This window comes from Eublepharis macularius, chromosome 16 (assembly GCF_028583425.1).
Source record: "Eublepharis macularius isolate TG4126 chromosome 16, MPM_Emac_v1.0, whole genome shotgun sequence".
NCBI lineage: Eukaryota > Metazoa > Chordata > Lepidosauria > Squamata > Eublepharidae > Eublepharis > Eublepharis macularius.
Window position 1 is genome coordinate 3,193,726 of NC_072805.1, and position 25,824 is coordinate 3,219,549.

General features: G+C 44.6%; 1 protein-coding gene across 4 annotated transcripts in view; it reads right to left on the minus strand.

The window, feature by feature from the left end:
* The window catches only part of SCUBE1 (signal peptide, CUB domain and EGF like domain containing 1), a 441,848-nt gene extending 416,245 nt beyond the window's left edge, over positions 1 to 25,603 (minus strand). For all 4 annotated transcript variants that reach the window (XM_055000435.1, XM_055000434.1, XM_055000433.1 and 1 more), the window contains exons 1-2: positions 25,458 to 25,603; positions 1,098 to 1,220 (exon numbers count right to left, since the gene is read on the minus strand). In XM_055000435.1, coding sequence (XP_054856410.1) covers positions 1,098 to 1,220; positions 25,458 to 25,557 — 223 coding nt within the window. In that variant the 5' untranslated portion in view covers positions 25,558 to 25,603. The remainder of the gene's footprint in view (positions 1 to 1,097; positions 1,221 to 25,457) is intronic.
* Between the last annotated feature and the right edge of the window lie 221 nt (positions 25,604 to 25,824).

Sequence of the window (25,824 nt, forward strand, 5' to 3'; positions counted from 1 at the left end):
GAGGTGTATTGTTTTATCTGACCCAGTGGAAACACTTTACAAAAAGCCAGGCTGAATGGATTAAATCCACTGATGTTAAATGCTAATAGATTGGTTAAAGCCTTCCACATAAAGTACCCGGACAAACCAGGGGGACCTTAAATTTGGGGGGGGGGCAGGATGTCAGAGTCTTGGCGCCCCCTGCCATGCTTCACTCCTGCTGAAAGCTGGCATGAAGGGCTTGGACACTAATGCTGAACTCTAATACTGTTTGAACTCTGATGTTAGCTACTGTAGGTGCCTGCTCTCTCTCACTGTCCCGGGAATGCTTAGCGGTCTGTTTGCCAGAGAAGAACCGCTGTCATGGATACTTAACCTTGGAGCTCCTGAACTTTCTAAAACATCTCCATTCCTAGTTGCTTTGCTTGTTACTTTACGCATGGGGGATGGGAAGTGGGAACTGAAGAAAGCTGGCAGTTAAGGGGGTGGAGACTGGTTTGTAGTATAGGCTTGGGGTTTGGCGTAGGTTTTCATTCCTGGCAATGTAGCTGTACTAGATTGCTGAACTCATGGATTATCAATAAAGCTTCAACTCATGCAGTTCTGGCTTCATGCAGTGAAGTCATTGAGATCTACGTTTCAGGACCTGACCGTAATTCACCTTGGATCTCAATGATAAAGCCCGACTATAAATAAATAAATACACTTCCACGTAAGTGAGACACACAGAGAGCCAATGCTATTAGCAGTGCCCCCATGAAAATAGGGGAGGGTATTCATTTAATTTATGGCTGACTCACATACTTACTGCCAGCAATAAATGACTAGAATGTATATAGTCCCTCTAGCTTTATTAACACCTTACTATTTTTAAGAAGCCTGAGTGACTCCAAGAGAAGCCAAACATGCGGAAAAGCTGCAACCACATGACATACTCAGAACAGGGTTTTAAAGTCACCCTATGGTCAGCACAACCGATGTCTGCTTTGCAGTTACTACTACGCAATACAGCTGTAAATTTGCATTAATCATTTCAGGAATCTATTACAAGAAACACTTGCAAAGCAATCAAAATGGGGAGGGGGATTTGAGAAAAATAAGAGTACAGTTAACCTTACCTTCACATTGTTTTCCTTCTCCTTTATAACCTGGTTTGCAGATGCATTTGTAGGACTTTGGAGTGTTTTGACAAATTGCATCAATATGGCAGTCATCTGTCCCTTCCGTACACTCATCAGTATCTGTGACCACAGAACATTAAAGAAAAAGAAGAAAAGAACCAATGACAAAGGATTTTCTGAAATTCTTTGAGATATTCCCGTTATTTTTCTGCGGAAAATTTTCAATTTCTAAAAGTTCAGTGAGTAGTATCTTACTTCGCTAGGAGCAGAAATTGTGGATTCACCATATTCTTCTGCATTTCTGTGGCTATTTCTCACCCCTAGAAAAATCAGACCCACAGCTGTGGGACTTGCCTGGAGGATAGGGGGCTGGAGTGAGAGGAGAAAGAGTTGAAATCGACCCTTCTTCCACTTCTGCAAAAGCATCTCCGCTGAGAGGAGGAGACTACTTCATTCCTATCTCCCTCCTGGCTCCTTACACCAGTTTTTCTACGTGGAGGCCACCATGTGGATGAGAAAGTCCAAATCTCCCAGGTTCCGCCCACATTGATGCCATTTCCCCTATCACCAGAGGGCTTTTTAAAAATTTGCAGTTGAATATTGTTATAGAATTATAATGTCATCTCTTTAGCAATCTCTTTAGCAGGTTCTCTGAATATCCAGTTTTTCATAGAATCATAGAATCATAGAGTTGGAAGGGGCCATACAGACCATCTAGTCCAACCCCCTGCCCAGAAGTAGTGGGTCCATAGCCCCTTTCATTACAGGGATACAAGAGGAAAGGCAAATCTCTCCAAGGAAAGGCTCTAGAGATATTTTAAATGTGAAAGCTAGAATTTCACATGAGACTGCTTTATCAGACCACTGATCCATCAAAATTAGTACTGTCTAATCAGACTGGCAACAACCCTACATAGTATCAGGTCAAGATCTTCTGATTTACCTAAAACCTGATCTTTTTAACTGGAGATGTTGGGTAGTAAATCAGGAACCTTCTCCAAGCCACGCAGACTGAGCCCTCCCAAAATCATGACCTCTTCAGGCCATTTCCACACAGGATATCTGCCCCAGATTCATTGCTTTTTTCCTGCTTCCCCACATCATATTAGTGCATTCATGTATGTTGTCCTGGAGACTCCAATCTTTCTGAAACCTGCCTTGCTGCAAAGTTTTTGGAAAGATCACAGTAAAGCGCATGCACGGCCTGCTATGTGGGGGTGGGGAAGTGCGGATTTCCCCACCCACATGACAGCCATTTTCCTTGACGTTGTCCCTACAGTAGCCATTTCCACCACCCCCAAACACACCAGGGAGCTTTTTTTGTTGAATTTTTTAAACCAGAAACAGAGTATCATTATATCAATACGTGTAACAGGTTCTCTGAATCCCAGCTTTCCATTTTGGAGATATTCAGGGAAAAGTATGTTTCTGCAAGGGAAGGGGTTAGAAACATGCTGTTTTAAAAATGAAAAATAAAGCTTTCAGAACCTGTTAAATATATTGTACAACATTATAGTAATATAATAATATTCAATTGTTGATTCTTTTTAAAAAATGAAAAAGCCTCAGGGACCCAGAGGAGGAGAGATGGCCTTTGCTGGGGGACTGCAGTAGGGGAACTCCAGGGGATCCTCACACGGGCACGCTCCTTTGCTGCTGTGGTATATCAGCAGCCACACCAGCCCCCTTGCTATTTGCCCACTGGCGGACAAATCCCCACTGACCCTTCCCCATGCCCAATGTTGCTCAACTGACCAGTGGAGGGAAATGGGGGGAAGGGCATTGGCAACACATCGACATCACTTCCAGGTGGAAACAAGAAATTATGTCAGCTACTCTCTAGGAATCTTCCTGATCTCTATGATCTTTACCACAGAGATCATGTGAAATCCTAAAGCGTTGGGGATGCCACTTCAGGGTTCAAAAGCCTCCCAGAGTTTACAAGCATGCACCTGCCAACCCTAGGGAAACCACAGAAGCCGATCCCCCTGTGGAAACCACCCCAGGTAATCTGACAGACAGATAATTAAAACTCTATAATGATATTCAATTGCCTTAAAGAAAAACTGGAAAAGCTCTGTGGAGGGAGGGCAGCCTTGGGGGACTGGGAGACAAAATGCAGGGAAACCAGCCATCTGGAAGCCTTAGAGGGTGTAGAAGAGAGCGAGGAAGATGATCAGGGGTCTGGAGATTGATCCCTACGAGGAAATATTTGAAAGGCTGTCATTTGGAGGAGGGCAAGGAGCTGTTCCAGTTGGCAGCAGAGGATAGGACTTGAAGCAATGGGCTAAAACTACATGCAGAAAGGTACCGGCTGGATATTAGGAAAAACTTTTTCACGGTCAGAATAGTTCAAAGGTGGCATCAGCTGCCTAGGGAGGTGGTGAGCTCCCCCTCACTGGCAGTTTTCAAGAAGAGGCTGGATGAATATTGGTCAGGGCTCATCCTGCACTGGGCAGGGGGTTGTGATTGCAACTCTGTGGCAATCCAACTCTGTGATTGCCACTGTGCTATACTGGCAGCTGCAGCACACCAGGGAAACCACCAAGCCTGCGACCCCACGTGGAAAACACCTAAGTGATGCTACAGAGAGAAACACTCCAGTGGCATCCACAGAAATAAGCTAAACCCTGCTGAAATAGATGAGAGAACCACACCCATGGCTTATGATGCACAGTGTGTTACAATCAGTGCATCATCAGTTTTCAGTACCCTTGGGGGTCTCTTCAATTTCATAAAGTAAGCTGCATATCATACTGTCTTTAATTTTTATTTTATTTATTTTATTTTTGTTATTTATAGCCTGCATTTCTCATTGAGTCTCAAGGCATAAGTCAGTACAGTCAATTCCAAACACATTTCAATAAACATGTAATAGCATATATAAATGCAAATTTGCAAAGATTTAAATCAGCATAAATCCAATAATGTTAAGAAATGCTGAAACAGAGCATAAAGCAATTCTAAAACTGGCATATTAAAGAACACAGGGACTACCTGTAGGATCACATTTACAGCAGCAGTAGCGAAGAGTCTGCAGTCACTCCCTAGGCCTACACTAATGCAGGTCTTTGAGACTGCTTCCTCATCTTATAGCCCGATCACTAAAAATAACTTCCACATAAAGCTTTGAATTTGTTTGAATACAAAATTTAAAGCACACATTAATTTTTCCCAATCACGCATTTCAGTTCCAGTGTTTGTTGATATTGGTTCATTAAATTAACATGGGGATACTTAAAAAAAAACCATTCATTTCAAAAAATACACACAGCAAAAGAGAAAAAATATACAGAAAAAAGAAATCATGTAACATAGAATACAAACATTCATAAAGAGGAAATGGGTAGGTCTTTCTCCTATATCTTAAAGGCTCTGCCGGTGCCAGGGTTTCTGGCGCCCGTGGCTGCCACCACCCCGTGTGCACGCGCGCCTCGGACAGCATGATGACATCACCACGTGATGATGTCATCATGCAGCAAAGCTGGGCCCATTGGCAGGCTGGTGGCTGGGGCAGCGTGTGGAGGCTGCCCACGCACCGCACGCCACCCCAGCTGCCTGCCGTGCCTGGCCCGCAGCTGCTGCATCTGGCCGGGGGAGTGTCGCAGCAGTGGCGGTGCGAGGCTAGCAGGCTGCAGCAGCTGCAGGCCAGCCACGCCAGCTCCGTGGTACGCACCTCTGCCCCGGCACCCCCACCAGCGCCCCTTCTGGCCCCGCGGCGCCCGCCTCACCGCCTCAATGGTGGCACCGGCCCTGCTTAAAGGGCCATTGTCCAGGCCTCTGCGTAATAAACATATCTCAGCAATACAACTGCAACAGATAGGACTGGCTCCAGCTCCGCCTCTCCTGAGGAACAGCGAATGGGAGCGGGCAGAATGCTAGGCCAATGGGAGTGAGTGTCCCTTGGAGGGGAAAGGAGGCTCTTGGGAGTTGCTGTGGGAGAAGGTACTTTGCTACTGCTGCTGTAAGTGTGATCCCGCAGGTAGTTCCTGTGTTCTTTAATATACCAGTTTTGTGACCTTGCTAAAGGAGGCAGCAGAAAGATAGCTGGCTGTTAATCCGTTCTGTTACACTGAAACATTCTCTGTTTAACTCCAATTTCCTTATTAGTTTAAAATCTGTTCACTCCTATGTTTCATTTGGTAAATAAAGTTTATTTTTGTTTTGTTTAACGCTGGCTGATTTGAAACCGTTAGCTGAGGGGAAATATGACACGTACAGGCCTCAAACCATCTGGTCATGACCAACGGGCCAAGTTTAAATGGTGGCAGTGTATATATAGGGAAAGTACCTCTCCAAGTTCTCTTTCTGTTGGAAGGGGAGGATTCAACGCTCTCCTTTTCCTCAGGTTTCAGAAGGGAACAAACCAAAGAGTTAGAAAGATAGAGAGGTCAGGGCACTCTGATTACTGTTTACTACTATCACTGTCTTTTGGTATGTAGATTGCTATTCTCAGGATTTCCTCCTCCTGACTTCCTCCCTCTCACTTACCATCTTTGTTCCAGGCAACATCTTTCTCCTTCTCCCTCCATCTTGGCAGCATGGATGCAGGCCTTGTCCTGCCATCCATGTCCATCCTTAGACAAGATAAGTAGTTAGGATCTGTCTCTTCTCCTTTCCTATCAGAGTATGGAGTTCCTACAATAAGGAACTCTCATTTCTTTTCTAAATATAAAGCCAGTGTATGATTTATTATTTTCTCTTCAGCACACACACCAGCCAGCAGAATGAGCTCACAAACACCTATATCATGCTTCCTAAGCCAAACGACAGACTCTGCTAATGGCCTGAACACGGAATCCTTAAATTAGGTTTCTGGGGCCTATATAATGATTTATTTATCACCTTTCCCCCCCAATAGCCCTGAGCTGCAGCTGGGTGAGGGGAGTTAAATAGAGGGAAGGAGCTGCCTGTCTGGTGGAGCCTCTAGAAGAGAAAGGAGGGTGACCCTGTGAGGATTTGGGTCAGGGCTCTCTGCCTGCTATAGAGAAGGCTAGACAGGTGATGGGTGGAAACCCAGCCTTTAGCTGTCTGGGACGCCCCGAACCTTTGAAAGGAGGTTTGGAGTAGGTGTGAAAGGCTGTGTGAGAGAGTTGTCACCATAACAACCTCTGGAAGTTTAAGTGCTTCTCAGTAATTCAAAAGGTGATTTTACTCTGAGATGATCAAAAATTTGTCAGCAATATCTCAAATAGATCACCACAGTGCTGGAAGAACTGTGGTAATATTGGCACCTTTTATCATTGCTGGTGGGAGTGCCCCCAAATACAAATCTTTTGGACAAAAGTGTTAGAAAATATTAAGATCATAACAGGCTTTTTGGTCCCTCTACATCCAGAAATAATACTATTTGATCAATGGGTCTCTATGGAAATATCTACGGTTAGTAAAGAGCTAATCAGCACACTATTAGTGGTGGCTAAATCATTAATTGCAAGAAATTGGAAATCTCCAGAAGTTCCAACAATAGACACTTGGAAAACTAGAACCTTTGACCACTACATTCAAGAGAAAATCTATGATAGCATTTTTGGAGCTGAACATTTCCCTAGAGAAACAAACTTTGCAACCAAATGGGACCCAATTATTGAATATATGTCTAGAGATAACTTATTACAATAATCTGATAATGAGTAAAATTAGACTGCATTCATACAGCTATTACCTAACAAAACCTATGATTAGTAAAATACCTACCTGGAGATGAATACAAGGGCACACTGTAAAGTGCTTTTGATATCTGCAAATAATCTTTTGAAACTTCTTTGAACGAGCAATGTATTTCTTTGTCATCTTTACTACTAATTGTGTATGTACCTAATCCCTCATGTAAGGAGATTACTTGACTAGTAATCACTAGTCAAGCTTTTACATTCTATGTAAATAGTTGGTTTGTTATTTATTATTTGTTATTAATAAAAAAAAGGGGGGAAGTATCTGATTTGGAAACTGCAAAAGTTTAATCCCACTGATTTTAAAAACTGCATCATCATCAGATCTTTACCATCATCAAATTTCTGCCAGTCAACCATATCTGCCAACACCGAAGCCTTATATAGTTTGATGGAAGGTGCTCCTAGTCCTCTCTCATTACTGCATGTACCATAGTTTTCCTTACCACACTTAGAGACTTGTTTTCCCAAGTTGTGAGGATAAAGAGTTTAACTAATAAATGTATATTATTAAAGAGCAATAGTATTCATAATTATGCGTTAATTTTAACACTAGCAAGTCTATCCAGCCAACAGACAAGAGGTGTCAAACACCAATTCATTTTGTACTTCTCCATTTTGTCACAATTGTACTACTCAATAAGATCAAGATTTTCATGTGGGCCAGATTTTTAAACACCAAATTAGGTGCGTTTTCCCCATGGAACAGAATAAATTCTGTTGATAATATGATAAGTGAAACTAAAACCCAACCATTCAAATTTTTCAAAATTGACCTTATATCCTGATACCGAACTGAATAAATGAATCAAGTACGAATAAAATATTTTGGTTTGGTCAAGGTAAGAGATACATTCTCTGCATATAAACAAATATGTGATGTTTGCTTTCCCAGATATTTTAACATTGTTCCTAATTGCTAATGTCAGAGTTTCAATAATTAAAAACAAATAGCAAAGACAAAAGAGGTCCACCCCGATGAGTGCCTTTAAAAGAGAAAATCTATCTGAACCAGAGGTGTGCGCGTCAGGCTTCCGAACTGGGTAAAACGCCCAAATCGAGCCCGATTCGGAAAGATTTGGGATTTCGCAAAATGTCAAAGCAAAGCTTTCTGAAGCGATTTGGATTGCTTCAGAAAGCTTCGGGAGCAGCCAGCAGCAAACAGCCAGTAAAGTTCTGCTGCTTTCAAGCTTCCCGTTCTTTTTTACCAGAGGGAAGGGGGAGAAGGACTGAGTGACTCCCTACAACCTCCTCATTCCCATTCCCATCTGGTAAAAAAAGGTAGGAAGCTTGAAAGCAGAAGTTTTGCTGTTTACAAAGTTGGAAACAGCAAGAAAAGTGCTGCTTTCGGGAGATTCCCGCCTGTTTTTACCAGATGGGAAGGGAAAGGAGGGTAACACAGTGCAAGGGGGAGGAGGGGGAATCAGAGAAGGGAGGGGAGAGTTAGGAGTGTCCAATCTCTGCAGCATTTCTTCTTCTAGCCAATGGGGATTCTCTGGAAAGAGTGCCTTTTTTGAAATGTTGCAGGGATTTAAATTGGAGGTTTGCCTTTTACCAGTTTCCATTTTGCCCTGGCCTAGAGAGCGACATTGAGACTTCCTGCTGGATTCTCTGTGTCTGTGGCGGTCTGGGACTCTTGGCTGGCCTGCCTGCCTGCATCTGGACTGACTGCATGGATTTGGGTGACTCATCCCTGGACTTGTGCTTCTGGACCACTGTGCCTGGAGACTGGTAGGAGAGTCACCGACTCACTGGATTTTCTCGTTGGGAGGAGGGGGTTGGTTTGTTGTCTTGGTGGGGGGAAAGGGAAGGGAAATTTTCTTAAGCTTTTATTTTATTTTTTCTTTAATTTTTTTTCTGAGTTGTTTATTGCTGCCTTGAGTGTGTGTGTATGGTGGCCTTTGGTTTGAGGGGCTGGGGCATTGGGTGTGGGGGTTTGCCTGGCTTGCTGGGGCTGAATGTTTTTGCTTGGCTACAGTTTGTGTGAATTTGGTTTTAAATTGATGTTTACTGGGGGTTTTTACAAATACATTTTAAGTTTTCTGTGTCTCTGGCTTGTTTTAGGGGGGCAGTTCTGGGCCTTTATCTGCGCTTGTCTAGAGTGTATGAATTTGGTTTAAGATTGGTGTTTTTTGGTATCTGTGCATTTTAAGTTTTCTGTGTCTCTGGCTTGTTGGGGGGAGGGTTTCTGGGCCTGTGTATTTGGGGGCCTTGCAGATTGTTCCTGTTTCTTTTGGGGGAGTGAATTATCTTGGGGGGTGTTGTCTAGTTTTGAAGTTCTTGTTGGGAGGCTGCTGGATTTAAAGTTCTTGGGGGGCTGCTGTTGGCTAGTTCTGAAGTTCTTTTGGGGGGCCTGTTCTTTTGAAGTTCTTGGGGGGCTGTTTGCTGGTTTTGAAGTTCTTGAGGGCTGCTGTTGGGATAGTTTTGAAGTTCCTGTTGGGGGGGGGCTATTGTTTTGAAGTTCTTGGGGGGGCTGTTGTTGGTTGTTTTTGAAGTTGAAGTTTGGTCTTTGGAGAAGACTTGGCATTTACAGTTGGTGTTGTTCAGTTTACAGTTGGTGTTTTACAGTTTGGGGTTGTTAATTGTTTTGTTGGTTGGGGAGGTGTTTGTAGGTATAGTGGTGTTTGGGTAGTGTTCTTTGGGTTTCCGAGAGTACTGTTCTCACTTAGTTTTAAATAGTGTTGTTATAAGGTAGGCTAGTTGTAGGCCGGTGTCATTGTACATTTGCCCTCTAAACTAAATTGTTGGGACTAAAGGCTACTTTTCTCTGTTTAATAGGCTTGGGTAGGAAAGGGTTTCATGAGAGGAAAGGGGTAGGAAAGGGGTTCACCTGAGCGGAGAAGGCCCTCCTCAGCACTGCCGTCATTCACCAGCCTGGCTTCTGGTGACAGCAAGAGGCCCTCTTTGCTGAGGCAGCTGATGGAGTGCCACCCCCAACTCAGATGTCTGAGGTAGGAGCTTACACTGAGTGGGGGCCTGCTGCTGAGGCTCCCCCTCCTCCAGCAGTTGAAAACCAGCTGCAGGAGGAGGGGCAACATGAGGAATCTTTGGGGGTGGATGTGGGGAATGTGACTGTTCCATCACTCATGCTCACCCCAGGGACTTGGAGGATGTTGGAGGAACTGGCAGAGAGCCCCGCCATCGGCATGACTTCCCTGTTTTCTCTGAGGCCAGCAGCAGGCCTCTCACAGCTATGCAGCAGGAGAGGGTGCTAGAAGAAGAGGAAGAGACTGTGGTTGAGGAGCCCACATCTCTACCTCTTCATCCTTAGTCATCTTTGACTGCCAAGCTGAGGCACAGTGTGTCTGCCCCAAGCACCTCACAGAAGGTTTCTCCTGGGGGGCCCGTAAGTGCAGCTCCTGTGCAGCATTGGGCCCCCATTACCTCTAATATCTGGGAGCACTTCCAGAGAGTGGAGGAGCCCTGGTTTGCCCATTGCAAGCATTGTAGAATACGGATCAGTTGAGGGAGGGATGTGAACCATCTCTCCACGTCTGGCATGAGGAACCACATGAAGAGGCAACACCAGGTAGTGCTTCTTCGGAGGGAGAGTTCAAGTGGCACCACACGGCTGCCAGCTAGCCAGCAGGAGGCAGACTCCTTTGGTGCTCTTCCCTCATGGTTTCCTGTAGGGTAGGGATGCCAAGCCTCTATTATGGAGATGCTAGGTACGCAGGGCACTAGTGTGCCCAAAGGGGGGATCTAGTTTGTGAGCAGGCATGTGACATGCTTGATCTTGGACATGATCACCGTAGACGGTCAGCCATTCTCCGTAGTGGACAACTTCAGCTTCCAAGGGCTGCTCCATAATGCCTATCCCTGGTACATGATCCCTGTTCGCATGACGTTGAGCAGGACCGTGGAGCCCTCGTTTTAACAACAACAACAACAACAACATTCAATTTATATCCCACCCTTCAGGACAACTTAATGCCCACTCAGAGCAGTTTACAAAGTATGTTACTATTATCCCCACAACAAAATACCCTGTGAGGTGGGTGGGGTTGAGAGAGCTCCAGAGAACTGTGACTAGCCCAAGGTCACCCAGCAAGCAGAGGAGTGGGGAATCAAACCCGGCTCTCCAGATTAGAGTCCCGAGCTCTTAACCGCTACAGCAAACTGGCTTTTATAGGGCTGCCAAGGACCACGTGAAGGCACAGTTGTCCCTCGCTGCTGGGAGAACTGTGCACTTCAAGTCCGACATATGGACCTGCTCTAGTGTGCAGCATGCATACCTGTCGCTTACTGCTCACTGGAGGCAACCCAAGGACCTTCAGCACAGGGGTGGGGTTCCCAGTGTTAGGCAGGGACAGATGGGAGATCGCCAGGCCAGCTACTGCAAGGCTCTGCTCTGCATCGAGGTTCTTGACATGTTGCACATGGCAGAGAACATCACAGCCACCTTGAGGAGGAAGTTAGAAGACTTAGGCAAGGGCAGCATCACCATGGGATGCATGGTAATAGACGGTAGTGCAAACATGAGGGCAGTGGTGGCACAGGTGGGCCAGGAGCACATTTACTCTGTGGCCCACAAACTTCATCTCATGGTGAAGGGTGCGCTTGGTTTGGGCTCCTCCAGGGAACCCCAGGACCCCACAACTTGTGAGCTCCAGTATCTCCTGCAGATATGTCGGAGACTCATGAATCACTTCTTGCGCAGTGTGAGGTCCACTCACAAACTGTGCCAGAAGTAGGCCTGGACAGGCGTGCTGGAGCATCGCCTGATCTCTGACATTGTCATTTGCTGGAAGTCCACCTGTGTCATGCTTGAGTGCTTGGTGGAGCAGCAGGCTTCCCTCAAGGTGTGGCTCTCGGAGAGCGATGTTTGGAGGCAGGAGGGTGAGTTCAGCCAAGAAGATTGGCTCACAATCTCCCAGATAGTGGAGGTCCCAAAGCCCTTCAAGGACTTCATTGTGGTGGTCTCGTCTGAAACAGCAACCCTGGGTCTGGTCACTCCTTTGTTGCACATGCTCCAGAGTTCAATGGCCTCCTTTGTGGACCCAAATGTGCATCGTGCAGACTTGGTTCCAGGAGTGCGTGCACTCATGAAAAGGCTGCAGCAGGGCATTGCTGCCAGGGTAAAGGCTCTCAAAGATGAAGAGTCGTACATGTTGGCAACCATGCATGACCTGTGCATTAAGGGCATTTTCGCCAAGCAGGACGGGAACCTCTCAAGCACCAGAGATGCCCTCTGTCTGCGGGTGAGACTTAGGCAGGCCAAGAGGGGCCGGCTGTGAACAGAGGGGACAGACCCCGCTGGTCTTTGGAGATTTCCAATCCAATTACTAACCAAGTCTGACCCTGCTTAGCTTCTGAAATCTGATGAGACTGGGCTTGCTTGGACTATTCGGGTTAAGGAAGTAAGAATCTTACAGAAATGTATTATCTGGTTAAAAAATTAACTTAGGAAAATCAGTATTCATTGGTTTAGACAAATTAATAAAGTAATATTTGCTTTTTGCATTTCTAACAGGTGCCAAGTAGCAAAAATCTGGTGTGACATAGCTGTGTGTGGGGGGAGGGGGATCTATTTTACTATAGAGAATATACTGTTAAACAATTTGCAAACATATATTTTTGAAAATAGAGTCCTATCTCAAAAATTGGCAAAGATCAAAATCTTGCGGCAGAAAAAATATTAGTGGTAAAGATTAAAATATTGCCCAGGACTCTATTTGTCTTTTTAAATATCCCTCTTAACTGCCTTCTGAAATTTTTTAATAATGTTCATGCAGCAATTAATAAACTTATTCTGAATTATTAAGCATCCAAGAGCAGGAAATAAGATGTTTTAGCTACCATATTCTAAATAAGTAGTAACAGTTCCAAATATTGAAACATCCTATAAAGCAGCAAGATTGGTGATCCTATCATTATGGCTTGGAACATCAAACAGATGAGCATTGTTACTATTCTTTCCACCTGGATGTGTTTGAGGGAAAGAAGAAAAAACAGTTGCACCCTATCACATATGGGAGGAAATAATTTAATTTGGGGATAAATTCAGGCTACAAATATCACCTTAATGTCCCAACTGAAGTAAATTATTGACCATCCTGATTTTAAGATGGCCAGGTAAGCTGGTAATTTTTCTGTATGGGAAAGATATGGCTTGACTAATTGATACATTTTTAGTTACTCATTCAATAATATCATTTTAGTGTACTACAAGAAAAACGTAGCCCACAAGAGATCAACCAATATCAATACATAAAGTTAAGGAATTTTATACAGAGTCAGGATATGAAGTTAATACAGTTTTTTACCAATTTAGTTTTCAATAACTTTCAAATTCTAATCAGGAACAGACCATCATGCCATACCATTTAATTTGCACGCTTCAAAATAGTATTTTATAAAAGGGAACATCCAAACCTCCATTCTGCACCCTTTGATATAAAATGTCTGCTGCAACTCTTGAGGGATTCTCTTTCCAAATAAACCAAAGAATCATCCTCTGCTACACTTCTATTACTTTTGACTTTACTATTATAGGTATATTCATAAAAAGAAACAAAATTATGATTAATACAGACATTTTTATAGTTGAAATTCTACCTAACCAAGAGGAATTTTACTTCAAAACTTCAAATGTCTCCAATCCTGAAATACATTTTTATGATTAAATTCTGTTATTTTATACATATGTTCTTGTACTCAAATACCTAGATATCTAATAAGCTAGAAATGCCAAGATATACCAGAGATTTTTGCTACATCACTCTTTCAGATAAATATATATTTACTGCCATCCAAGAAGATTTTTAAAAAATGTATTCTATAACCAGACAAGCCAGAAAACTGGTCCAAAATATTCAACAAGGCCGGCATGGAAATAAACTACAGTGAGTGCTAGAACATCTGCAAATAAAGTTTACCATGTTCTCTCCTTAGCTGCATACCCTTGATGTCTGCAAAATTCCTAAGTGCAACAGCTAATGATTCTATCATAGAAACAAACAACAATGAGGATAAAGAACAATCCTGCTTTGACTCCCTATGGAAATTTATCTCTTCTGATAGTTCATTTTTAACTACAATTCTTGCTCTGGGAATCTTACACATAAGTGATATCCAGGGAGTAAACAGACAACATGTAAGGTTCTGCCAAGTAACTTTCAGAAACTTCACTGCATGAGTCCAGGAACTGCATGAATTAAATTATTCTATTTGATAAGCTACTAGTTCATTCACTGTTGCATTCTTTGCCAGGAATTGCGCTTTTCTACAAGCACATAACGTTTATAGGATTATAAGCCCAGACCCAAAGTCCCCACTCCCCTTCAGGAAACAGTTAACTAAGTTTAATAGACAAACAGCAAAACACAGCAGAGAGGTTGTGAGAGCTTCCCAGCCTCCCAGATGAGAAAGATAAACTGCAGGCTAAGAAAGAGATAAGAGCAGGCTGCTACATTCCAAGCAGAGAACAATTTATAGCAGCAGAGCTACCTAGAATTAAACAATCCTTACAGAGTTACACAGGGTTACAAAGAACCAACCAGACCTTGCAAAGCATCACAGGAGACATCCTGACTAAAGGTGAGCACGAATCACAATATGAAGCAAAAAACCGCACAAACCAGGCTGATTAGTGGTTTGTGAAAACGTGATTCGTGGGACCACGTTTTCCATGACCTGCACAACTTTTTTGACCCAGTTCGTGCGAGTCATCAGCAGTCTGTAAAGCCAGACAGGCTGGTGCTGCTGATCATGTATGAAACTGACAGCCACCGTTCTCCTGCTGCTCGGCCAAGAGAACGGGGGCTGTCAGTTTGACAGACCCAGTGCTGGGCTCAGCCCATGGACTGCAGCCGACCCGGGGTGAGTGAGCTGTCAGCCCCCTTCTCCTGCCACCCGGGAGGCAGGAGAACGGGGCTGTCAGTTTCACAGACCCCTCACCAGGTTCAGCCGATGGGCTGAACCTGGCACAGGGTGAGTGAAGCTGACAGCCCTATTCTCCTGCCGATGGGAGCAGCAGGAGAAGGGGGCTGTCTGTTTCAAATGTCTGGCATGGGCTTCAGCAGCCGGCACCAGGCGTTTGAAATTCCACGAACCATGAACCGATTCATGCCCTAAGAAAAGGTTGTGGAAGTTCGAGGTTTCTGGTTCGTGGAATGCGATGAACCACGAATCATGTGGTTCTTTTTTTTTGGTTCATGCCCATGTCTAATCCTGACACAACACTGCTTTCATAAAATCCCATTCTCCATGGTCAAAAGCCTTTCCATCATCATAAAAAAAAATCCTGTTTCTTGTTTTGTATTTTGAACATGATTCATAACCATAAATAATCTTTCTAAATTTTGTACCATAAGTCTACCCTTAATGAATCCAGTCCAATCTTGAACTATGATTTTAGAAATAACTGTGAAGTCTTTGAAAAATTAAAGCAGACGAAAGCTTAAAATCTTGATTCAAAAGAGATATAGGTTGATATAAGTTTATATCCAAGGAACATTTTCCTGGTTTCAATACTAAAGTTATCTTAGCCTCTTTCCATGATGGAGAAATCTGTTGATATTATTTAATAAGATAGTAAATGAACTTTCAATTGAATCCATAAACTGCTTATAAAACTCTGGGATAAATTCATCAGATCCCAATATTTTACTATTTTTAAGATTGTTAATTAACACATCTACTTCAGACTCAGTAAAAGGAGCTTCTAATACAATGTATTGTCGAAGGCTTTCATGGATGGAGAATGATGGTTGTTGTGGGTTTTCCGGGCTGTATTGCCATGGTCTTGGCATTGTAGTTTCTGACGTTTTACCAGCAGCTGTGGCTGGCATCTTCAGAGGTGTAGCACCACGGCAATACAGCCCGGAAAACCCACAACAACCAGCTTCTAATACAGTTCTAATACAGTTCTAATACAGTTATATCTTCAGAGGTTAATTTAGGGACATTAATTTTGGAAGGAAATATATCAATTCCTGACATAACAGGGTTATCCGATATATACATTTGTGATGGATAGGGCTGGTTCCAGCTCTTTCTCTCCAGGGAAACAGCCAATGAGAGCTAGTGGAATGCTGGGCCAGTGACAGTTGAAAGCCCACTGGAAGATAGTTACTGAGAGAAAAGGTTTTGAGGCTGCTAAGGAGAAGCAGCAGAGATAGTTGGCTGTTAATCTGTTCTAATACATTGAAATATTCCCCGTTTAGCAAAAATAGATACGTGTTTTGAAATCATTCACTCAAGTTCTATGTTGTAAATAAAAGTTATTCTTGTTTTAGTTTTAACCCCAACTGGCTTGAAATAGTTGGTTGTTGTGGGTTTTCCGGGCTGTATTGCTGTGGTCTTGGCATTGTAGTTCCTGACGTTTCGCCAGCAGCTGTGGCTGGCATCTTCAGAGGTGTAGCACCAAAGTCTTTTGGTGCTACACCTCTGAAGATGCCAGCCACAGCTGCTGGCGAAACGTCAGGAACTACAATGCCAAGACCATGGCAATACAGCCCGGAAAACCCACAACAACCATCGTTCTCCGGCCGTGAAAGCCTTCGACAATACATGGCTTGAAATTGTTGGCTGAGGGAAAATATCACCCACACAAACCTCTAACACTCTGGTCACTAACAATGGGCCAATATATTTAATCTAAAGGGTGGCAGTGTATATTAGAGGAAGTAAAACTTTGAGTTCCCTTTCCCCAGTAGCTCTGGACAGTAACTGGGTAAGGGGAAAAAAATGGGCTGCCTGTCTGGTGGAGCCTCTGGGAAGAGGAGAGAAGGGACCTGGTGTGGATTCAGTTCAGGGCTTCTTATCTGATAGAGGTTAGACAGGTGGCATGCTGTGACTGCCCTTAACCTCCTGCGAAGCCCTCAAATCTGTATTAGGGAGGTTTAATGTGGGTGGTGGTATATAAGGGGGGGGGGTCACAACATCTTACAATAATATTTCATAAAATGAGTAAGAATTTCTTTCATACGAGTAAAATCTCTGTTATTAACAGAGATCTTAGCTAAAGATTTTTTTCTGTTCATGTTTCAATAGTTTGGCCAATAACTTCACAGGCTTATCACTAAAGAGTAACCTACAACTAAAGCCAGAGACGTGCCTACTGAGTTTAATGGATACTTCAATAGAAAGTGAATTTGGAATTTTAATCAGATATATGACAACGGCTACAAGAATAATTTATGCACAATATTGGAAATCGGACAAGCTTCCAACAGTAGATGATTGGTTAGTGAAGATGTTGGAGATTTCAGAAATGGCAAAATTAATGGGGTTGTTGAGAGATAAAAGAACAATTTTGTGAAGATCTGGAAACCTTTCATGGACTTTCTGTATGTGAAAGAGAAGTCAGATTTAGTGATCTGTGGATTTGAAAATTAGAATTTTATGGCAGGCATTAAATATTATGCTGAAATATGGAGGTAATGGGGATATCTTCTCATTAAGGTTGAATTTCTATATTTAGTAAAGATAAAGGTAATACGAAAGAACTATTGACTAAGTAACGAGTTTAACAAAGTTCTATAAAGTGTGTTACTTGGTATGTCTTCCTCCCCGCTTCCCTCCCTTCCTATTTTTTTTATATCTGTTGTCCATGTTAATTTTTGTTTGTTGTAATAAAATAAAAATAAGAAAAATTAAAGACAAAAACTGTAACAGTTCACAAACAGGAATGGATTTTAAAAGAATAAAGTATATAAAAATGAAAAAAAAATTATCCAGCTGGTATCTAGCTCCACACACATCGTCTAGGATTTATGATCCGCCAATCGATACGCACTGGAGGTCTCAGTCTGCTTGTGCAGATCCATATCCATTCATGTTTGGAACTGAGTTGGAACTTATGATGATGTCACTTCTGGAAGTGACATCACCAGCACTACAGCCAGTAAGTCCAACCCCCCCCCACACACACCCTTTACTCTTCCCTGCATAAATCATATTCAAGAATCATTTTTTCTGTCTATCAGGGCTAGAATCATGTTATTATAAAAAACATGCAACAGTTCTTATAGCATATAAAGTTTCTAGGCACTCTAATTGTCAATGGAGTTTAGGCATTTGGAAGATATGTGGGAAATGACAAATCTAAATATTGATGAGTTTTTCCTCCGACAATGACACTTTGAACTTGGTAACAAGCCATCTAAGCAATTAGCTTGGATTTTACAGAGAGAAAGAAGGAAAAGCTTGATTATTTTTGTTATAGTAAACAGGGGGAAATTACATTAAAATATAATAGATCGGTATTAAAAGTTTTATGAGAAATTATATACATCTGAACAATCTAGGAACTATTTTTTAAAAAAAATTCTTTAAAAGATTTTCAAAAACAAAGGTAACCCAACAAGATATGAATTTTTTAGAAGCGGCCTTCAGTATAGTAGCTGTTAATAAGAAGCTACAGTAAATGAATAAATAAAACCTCAGGATTAGATTGTTTTACTTTTGAGTTTTATAAACTTTTCTTAGATAACATCAAAACTCATTTGACAGTAACTAATGAGCCATTTTACAAAAAAATGTCCCTAACTCTTGGAAAGAACCACCCAAACTGAAATAGGCTTGAACCGTCACCAGCTCTTTTGGGGAGCTGGCAAGCCTCTGAGCTTGTGCAGAGTTCTAGCAAATACCTGAGCAGAAGGCTCAAGGGTGAGGTCACATTGACACAGCTGAGCTTTACTAAAGAAATATCTTTATTGGATTACAATTTATTAGATTACAATTTATTGGATTACAATTTATTAGAGTACAAAAGATAGAGAGTACACAATATATAGGAAGTAGGGTTGCCAGGCCCCCTCCATCTCCCAGCGGGAGATTGGGGCCTGGCTCTTACCTGAGGGGGGGGGTGCACGCGCTCCTGCAAGTGTGATGACATCACTTAGTGACATCACCACACAGCCCGTTTGGGCGCGGATCGGGCCCGTTGTGGGCCCCTGCGGAGCACAGGAGCATTCCTGCGCTCCGCAGGGGCCCACAACGGGCCCAATCCACATCAAAACGGGCCCAATCCGTGCCCATTTTGGCAAAGATCGGGTCCATTTTGGTGCGGATCGGGCCTGTTTAAGGCCCCTGTGGAGCATGGGAGTGTTCCTGCGCTCTGCAGGGGCCCACAACGGGCCCGATCTGCGCCAAAACGGGCCCGATCCGTGCCCGTTTTGGCATGGATCGGGCCCGTTTTGCCATGGATTGCGTCCATTGTTGGCCCTTGTGGAGCGCAGGAACACTCCCGCGCTCCACAGGGCCCCCGATCCAGGCCAAAACAGGCCTGATCCTGGCTGCTGCTGTGCGTGGAGCGCGCAGCACCACAGGGCATTGTGGAGCGCATTGAAGGTGCGTGCCCCCCCACTGGCCAGGTAGGTGGGGGCGGGGGTGGGAGGGTGGGGGCAGGGGATCCCCCACCCCCACCGGGGGTCTGGCAGCCCTAATAGGAAGTTACCATGCATTTGCACTAAGCTTGGCAGCTAATACAAAGGAAAGAAAAGGCAAAAGACTGATATCGAATTATACCTTTAGAATGACCTGGACATCCCCTGCAAGGGTGTGTGTTTGTCCAGGGGTGGGGGTGGGGGATAGGAAACAGAGGTAAATCCGCCTCTAGTGACCTCTTCTATCCATCCCCATGAACCACATGCACATGCGCACGCAGACATGGTGTTTTGCCATCTTCTGGGCATGCAGTAAGGGTCACTGGGTGTTTGTGGGGGGAGGTAACTGTGAATTTCCTGAATTGTGAAGGGGGTGGACTAGATGACCCTAAAGGTCTCTTCCAACCCTATGATTCTATGATTCCATGAAAAGGCGGCAGACCCCTTTTTGTGCCCTCATTTCCCAAGGAGGTAAGAGTTCCCTCCTTTAAAACCAGTCTCTTCCAAACTCCGTGGTGAGCTGGCCCCTTATCACATCAGCCTTGTCTCTCATGCCTCTGGTTCCATGACGATACCAAAAGGCTTGAGCACATCCCTTGATCTATCCCAGGGTGTCAGAGCAAACACTGCTTATTATTACCTGCCCTGTTTATTATCTTGCCCGTCCTGCTTTCGCAGGGTTGGATTTGGAAAGGTGAATCGCAGGCCAGTTTGATATAAAACGGCCTGTGCCCCCAACATGACACCCTCCCCATTAAGCTAGGTAACAGGGCGGAAATACAGAGATTTCTGCCTGTCTTCAACCCAGCACTACACACAAGTGGAAAAAATACAAAAAAAACATCAATATAAAGTAGCAGAGCTTTCCCAGAACAGTCACAAACAGTAGATCTCGTTGCTCTTTAAGGCGCTACTGAAACCAGATCTTATTTTTAAAAAATATTAACATATTAATAATTTTGATAGATACACAGCAGAAAATTGAGAACATCAAAAAACAAATGCGTCAATGGAAGGTTAGTAATGATCAGATCAGATCAGATTCGTTTTATTGTATATGGCCATTGGCCTTCACAATATCAAAACACTCTCGAATATCAGTATAATACATAATCAAAATGATCAGGTAATCAAACACTTCAAAACCACATAAAATGCCCTACCAAAAAAAAACTTTAAAATTAATAAAACCTTCTAAAAGCAGTGAATCAATGGCTGATTCCTTTGCTCTGATCTTCCTAGCAGCTAAAGCAAGAAGCGCCAGTCTTAGGGAAATACAAGAATCCTTGTCGGAGAGCATGGTAACAATCTTATCAGAGACAGACAAGGGACGTAGAGCAAGCAAGATCTTAGCCAGGAATTTGTTCCTAGGTTCTGTGTATAAAGGGCAAGCCAGGGTATAATGAGGGAGGCCCTCCACCGAATGACCACATATACAGATGCGTTGGCCAACTGGCGTCTTTTTATATCGACCCGCTAGCATCTCCGTAGGCATTGTTTGAAAGCGCAATGAGGTAAAGGTCCTCCTAAGATTATACGCAGTTATGTTGGTTAAGTAGGAGGCCTTACAATGATCTTTTTTAATCATATTAAAACAAGGGGCAAGGATAGTAATGAGCTACTAACAAACTCCGTCTACTCAGTACTGTCTACTGGTGTTGAGTCTGCAAGGTTTCTGGAAGAAGTCTTGCCCAGTCCTTTCCCCACTATAATTCTGGGCTAGACAAACAAATGATCAGAATGAGGCCACTCCCTATGCCCATATGGCATTGGCTCACTAAAGGGATACTAATTTTCCACCAATTAGTTTATTTTGCTCAACTATCTTGTTGTGCCTGTCATCCTGCTAGCTAAGACTGTTTTAATTGGAGATGCCAGGTACTGAACCTAGAACTTGATGTATGAAAGGTATGCATTCTACCCTAACCATGACCCTTCCTTTAATTTTCATGTAAAAACAACAAAAAGTGTAATCCTAATTCTGGACAAATCACTGAGAGAAAAAATCTGATAAGTGTTAACTGATTATTAGACTTAGTTTTACCGTATTTTTTATTGTCAGAGCATTGTGGTTGCCTCAGACTAAAAAGCAGAGAGATGGTAAGCAGTGTTAGAACAAGATCTGGGAGACCCAGGTTCAAATCCCCACTCTGCCATGAAAACTTGCTGGGTTACCTTGACATTCTCACCTAATCTACCTCACAGGGTTGTTGTGGGGATAAATGGAGGAAAGGAGAACCATGTTAACAGCTTTGGATACTTATTAGGGTGAAAGTTAAAGCATAAATTAAACAAACAAGTAAGCTCACTGGGTGACCTTGAGCCAGTCACACACTCTCAGCCTACCCCACAGAGTTTTTGTGTTGACAAAATGAAAGGGGAGACCCATGTATGCCAACCTGACTTCCCTAGAGGAAGGCTGGAATATAATTATACTTGACAGGTATAAATTTACAGTTAAAGTAGTAGTTATCGATGCAGTTCTCAGACATTAATTTCACAGTAGCTGAAACTTCAAACCCATTATAGTCCTTCAGGGTTTATGTCTGACACAGTAAGGTATAGCACACAGAACGCTGATCTTGGGAAGAGAAGCCTGAGTTCAAATCCCAACTCAGCAATGCTGTTTGGTGGCTACCCAAGGCTCAGTCACCACTGCTCAGCCAAACCTACTTCACAGGGACATCCCATGCTACCCTGCCCTCCCCAGTGCAAAACGCACATTCCAATTACCAGAATATTTTGCATTGAGAAATTACAGTGGGTGCATATTATTATAAAGGCAGAACCCCTACATTACTGAAGGATATTGCAGTGAGAAAATGTTACTTTCCCATGTTGTTTACCTTTTGAAAGAGAGAGAAATGCTGCACTGAGGCTGTTAATGATGATGACAATATGTCAGCTGAATGAAGATGCAGCTGTTGAAGTTGGGGAAATGCTCCCTGTCATTTCATTGCATTGATTTAGAAAAATGACGGTCAGCAGAAGCAGCTGTCAAGCTGCCAAGGGGGAAGGGGCTGAGAATCAGCTGACCTTCTGGAAAAACTCTCTGACAGCTAAGCGTTGGGAAACCTCGGTGTTCGTGGAAGAAAGTGGCCCAAGGCCACTGATTACTGTCTAGCATGCCCTTATTAAGAGAGTATCCTTGAAATGGGTTTCCTCATAATTTAATGCCAGAAACCCATCTGGGGCTCTTTGGCTGCATATCCATTAGAAATAATATTATGGCTTACCATTTACTCTCTAAAACTAGGATCCAATAAAAGCAAAGAATTACATTTATGCATGAATGACGAAAGGGGGGTTCAGAATAAAAGAAGAGACTTCTCTGCCATCCACGTCCAGTGTGTTTCACACTAATTAGATTAACAAAACCTCAGAAAAGGCTCGCCAAAGTAAAAAGCATTTTGATTGTTAGCTTGAAATCCTAACACTAATGGTTTCAGAAATGCTCACTCGGCCATCTCCAGGATAAAACAAGGATTCGTCTCCTTCACCTAGTAGGAGAGATGGGGGGGGCACTGGGGGAATAATCAGAAATTGCATCCAGGCACACGCAAGTGTATGTTGTAAAGGGAAGAAAGATAAAGAAAAAGCAGAGAAAGATTGTTATTCTTGGTGATCTTCCTCTAGGAATACTTAAAAGGTAAAAAGACGTAACATGGAAGAAATGTTATTTTTCCAAAACATGAGAGAGAGAAAAGTTTGCTTGCCTTTCCACCACTGAAATTTTTATTTATTTATTTACTTAATTAGATTTATATTCTGCCCTCCCCACAATAGCAGGTTCAGGGCGGATTACATACAATATAAAACATGAAAAGAGAGAGAGAGAGAGAGAGAGAGAGAGACTTAAAAACAGAATTAAAATCACATAAGTATTATAAATATTTAAAACAGTGTGGCAGCACTTCTCAAAGAAGAATCCGCCACCCAGTCCTCTCCACAGATGTTTAACAGAGAGGCTGGGCGGAGAAAACATCTGATAGGGAGGGCAGATTTTCCTCAATGGAAACGAGGGGGAAAGAATAGATTTAATTGGTTTCTTTCTTTTGATTTATTTTAGCAACTGAACTACCTGATATACTTGCATCCAGGCACACCACTATATACTCAGGCAGGAAGAGAGTGAAGCAGGGGGTGATGCCTTTGTTGAAAGTGTCTCTGTTTATACTTTTTGACTCATTAAAAGGCACAACCAGCTCTCGCATCAGGCTCAGCAGAAGTGACAGCTGGACCCCTTTCCAAGGCCATCAAAAACTCCAACTGCATTGATCCCAAAGGGGACATCTCACCGCAACCACAGGATGCCAGAGAGTCAGGCATATGAATGATTCAAATGGAAAGACCAAACCTTATGGCAAAGACACCCCCTGTGGCACTGCTCCCTCTAGGATGCAGAGACTGGGGGAGCGGGGGTCCAATTCTCTTCCCTATTTCTAGGTGCATAATTTGCTTTTTAGGGAAAGAGAAAATGTAGTTAGGATTTCAAGATCTATAACCGTGTATCCCAGACTTCAGGTGGCCAATGAACACTTTTTTCCTGAAGTAAAATTGGTTGTCTTTCCGTTCTTCTGCATGAAAAGAGTGACTGACTCTCGGAGAAGCCCCTTCTGCTTCCATTTCAGCATGAGCCACTGTTCTGGGCATGCCACCTCTGAGGACGGGTCATGTTGCTGTACCTCTGCATCAGGACTGACCTAAATGGGTTCAAGGCAGGGGCAGACTGGAATTACCCACCTCCAGCTGAGGCTGACTGGATGAAGGCATTGATTGTGCAGTCAACCATGCAGAGAGGCAGGGAGCGGTCTCACAGAAAGTTGCAATTATTTTTTTCTTGCAGTATAGGAGTGTGTCCCAGGACACAAACTGCAGCCAACAGAGAGGGTAATAATGACACCAGTGATACCACTAAAAGGGCAGAGGACAGGTTCGATATAAGCATTTCCTCCCAATACACTTGCCCTCTCTGTTCTGAATCCAAGCAAAGTATTAAGAGTCATCATGAGCATAGACGAGGACTTGCTGGAGCATCTCATTTTCCCCTCCCTCACCATGTCCTCTTTCCCTCCCTTGCCTCCCACAGCCTCTCCCCCTTTTCCTGCTCCTTCTTTCCTTCCCACCCACCCACCTTCTGCCCTGCATCTTCAGCTGTCCATCCCCCCCCCCCCCACCGCAGCCTCTGCCCTACGGCCCATTTACACGGTGCTGGCTGAGCCAGGTCCAGTTACATGGTAGGGAACCTGCAAGTCCTTGCAGGAGGTGCTTCTCTTTCCCCCGTATCCCCCTTCCCCACGCTTTTCCTCCTTCCCTCCTCCTAGTGGCCTCCATATGCTCACTTTTCTCTAGGCCCTTTTCACCTCCAAGCCCACTATCTTTTATCCGCCGCTCATTTTCACCTATATTTATTAATTTGCTTCATTTATATACTTCCTTTCTTTCTCCACAATGGGGATTCAAAGATGCTTACGTCATTATCCTTGCCTCTGTATCATTCTCACAACAACCCTGAGAGGTAGGTTGAGCTGAGAGTGGGTGATTCAGACCCGGGCCTCCCAGATCCTACTCTGAGATTCTATCCACTACACGATATCAGCTTTTAGGAGGGGGAGCTGATGTTGAATGGTAGCAAGCAGCTGAGCCTGGGCGACTCGTGCAGGCCAAATCATCCAGGGGTGGGTTCTGGGCATGGCCCCAGTGAAGCCCAAACGGCCCTGGAAAGGGCCCTGCCCCCTCCCCTTGCCTTTTACGATAGCTAAACTGTTATGGTTGCCCAGCAACAGCCACTGAGGGAATCTGGTTAAAACTACGGGGGCTCTTTTTATCATTTTGGGTTTTTTTTAACACACACCTCAACGATTTTTTTTAGATATCATATTTTTTATGCAATCAGGGGCATTTTCCCGGTTTCTCAGGGGATCGGTCTAGCCGGTTCACAGCTTCAGATGGAGTCCGGAGTTTTACGTCTCCACACAACAGAGCCACTCGGCTATCGATACATAAGAGAGCCCCGAGGACGATGTTTCCAGCAGGGAACTGCGAGAGGAAAGCTGTGGGGGGGGGGACCCGCAGCCCCACCACGAACGTCTCCGGCTCGGGCCGTGGTCCGTCGAAAGAGGTCGACCCGCAGAGCGGCGCCTCCCCGCGCCCCGCGCCCGAGGAAAGAACTTGGCCTCCTTCGCCCCCGCGAGCCCCGCTCCGCTCCGCTCCGCTCCGCTCCGCGCCCGCCCGCCACTTTTCGCGCCCCCTCCTGGAAGGGACCCCCCCCCCCGCACGCCCCTTCGTGGCAGCCGCGAGCGCGAGAGGGCGGGCAGGGCAGGGCGAGGCAGGGCAGCCCGCGCGTCTCTTACCTGCCACTGCCGCCCCGCCGCCTTCGGCCCGCCTGCCCAGCTGGAGGAGGACGACGACGAGGGCCAGGGACAAGCGCCATGCCCAGCACGCGGCGCCCATGACAGCCGGGAGAGGCAGCGGCGCCGGGGCTGGCGGGCGGGCGGGCGGGCAGTCGGCGGCTCTCCTCGCCCAGCAGACGCGCGGCGGGCCGGCCGAGCACCGCTTCGGCTGACGCGCTGACAGCGCCCCGGGGATTGGCGGAGGCGGCGGCCGGGGGCGGGGCCGGCCGCGGCGAGGGCCAATCGCTCCTCGGGCTGCGGCGGCGGGGCAGCCGGGCCGGCCGGCGGGGCTTGGAGTGCCGCCCGGCTCGTGCTGGAAGGGGAGCCC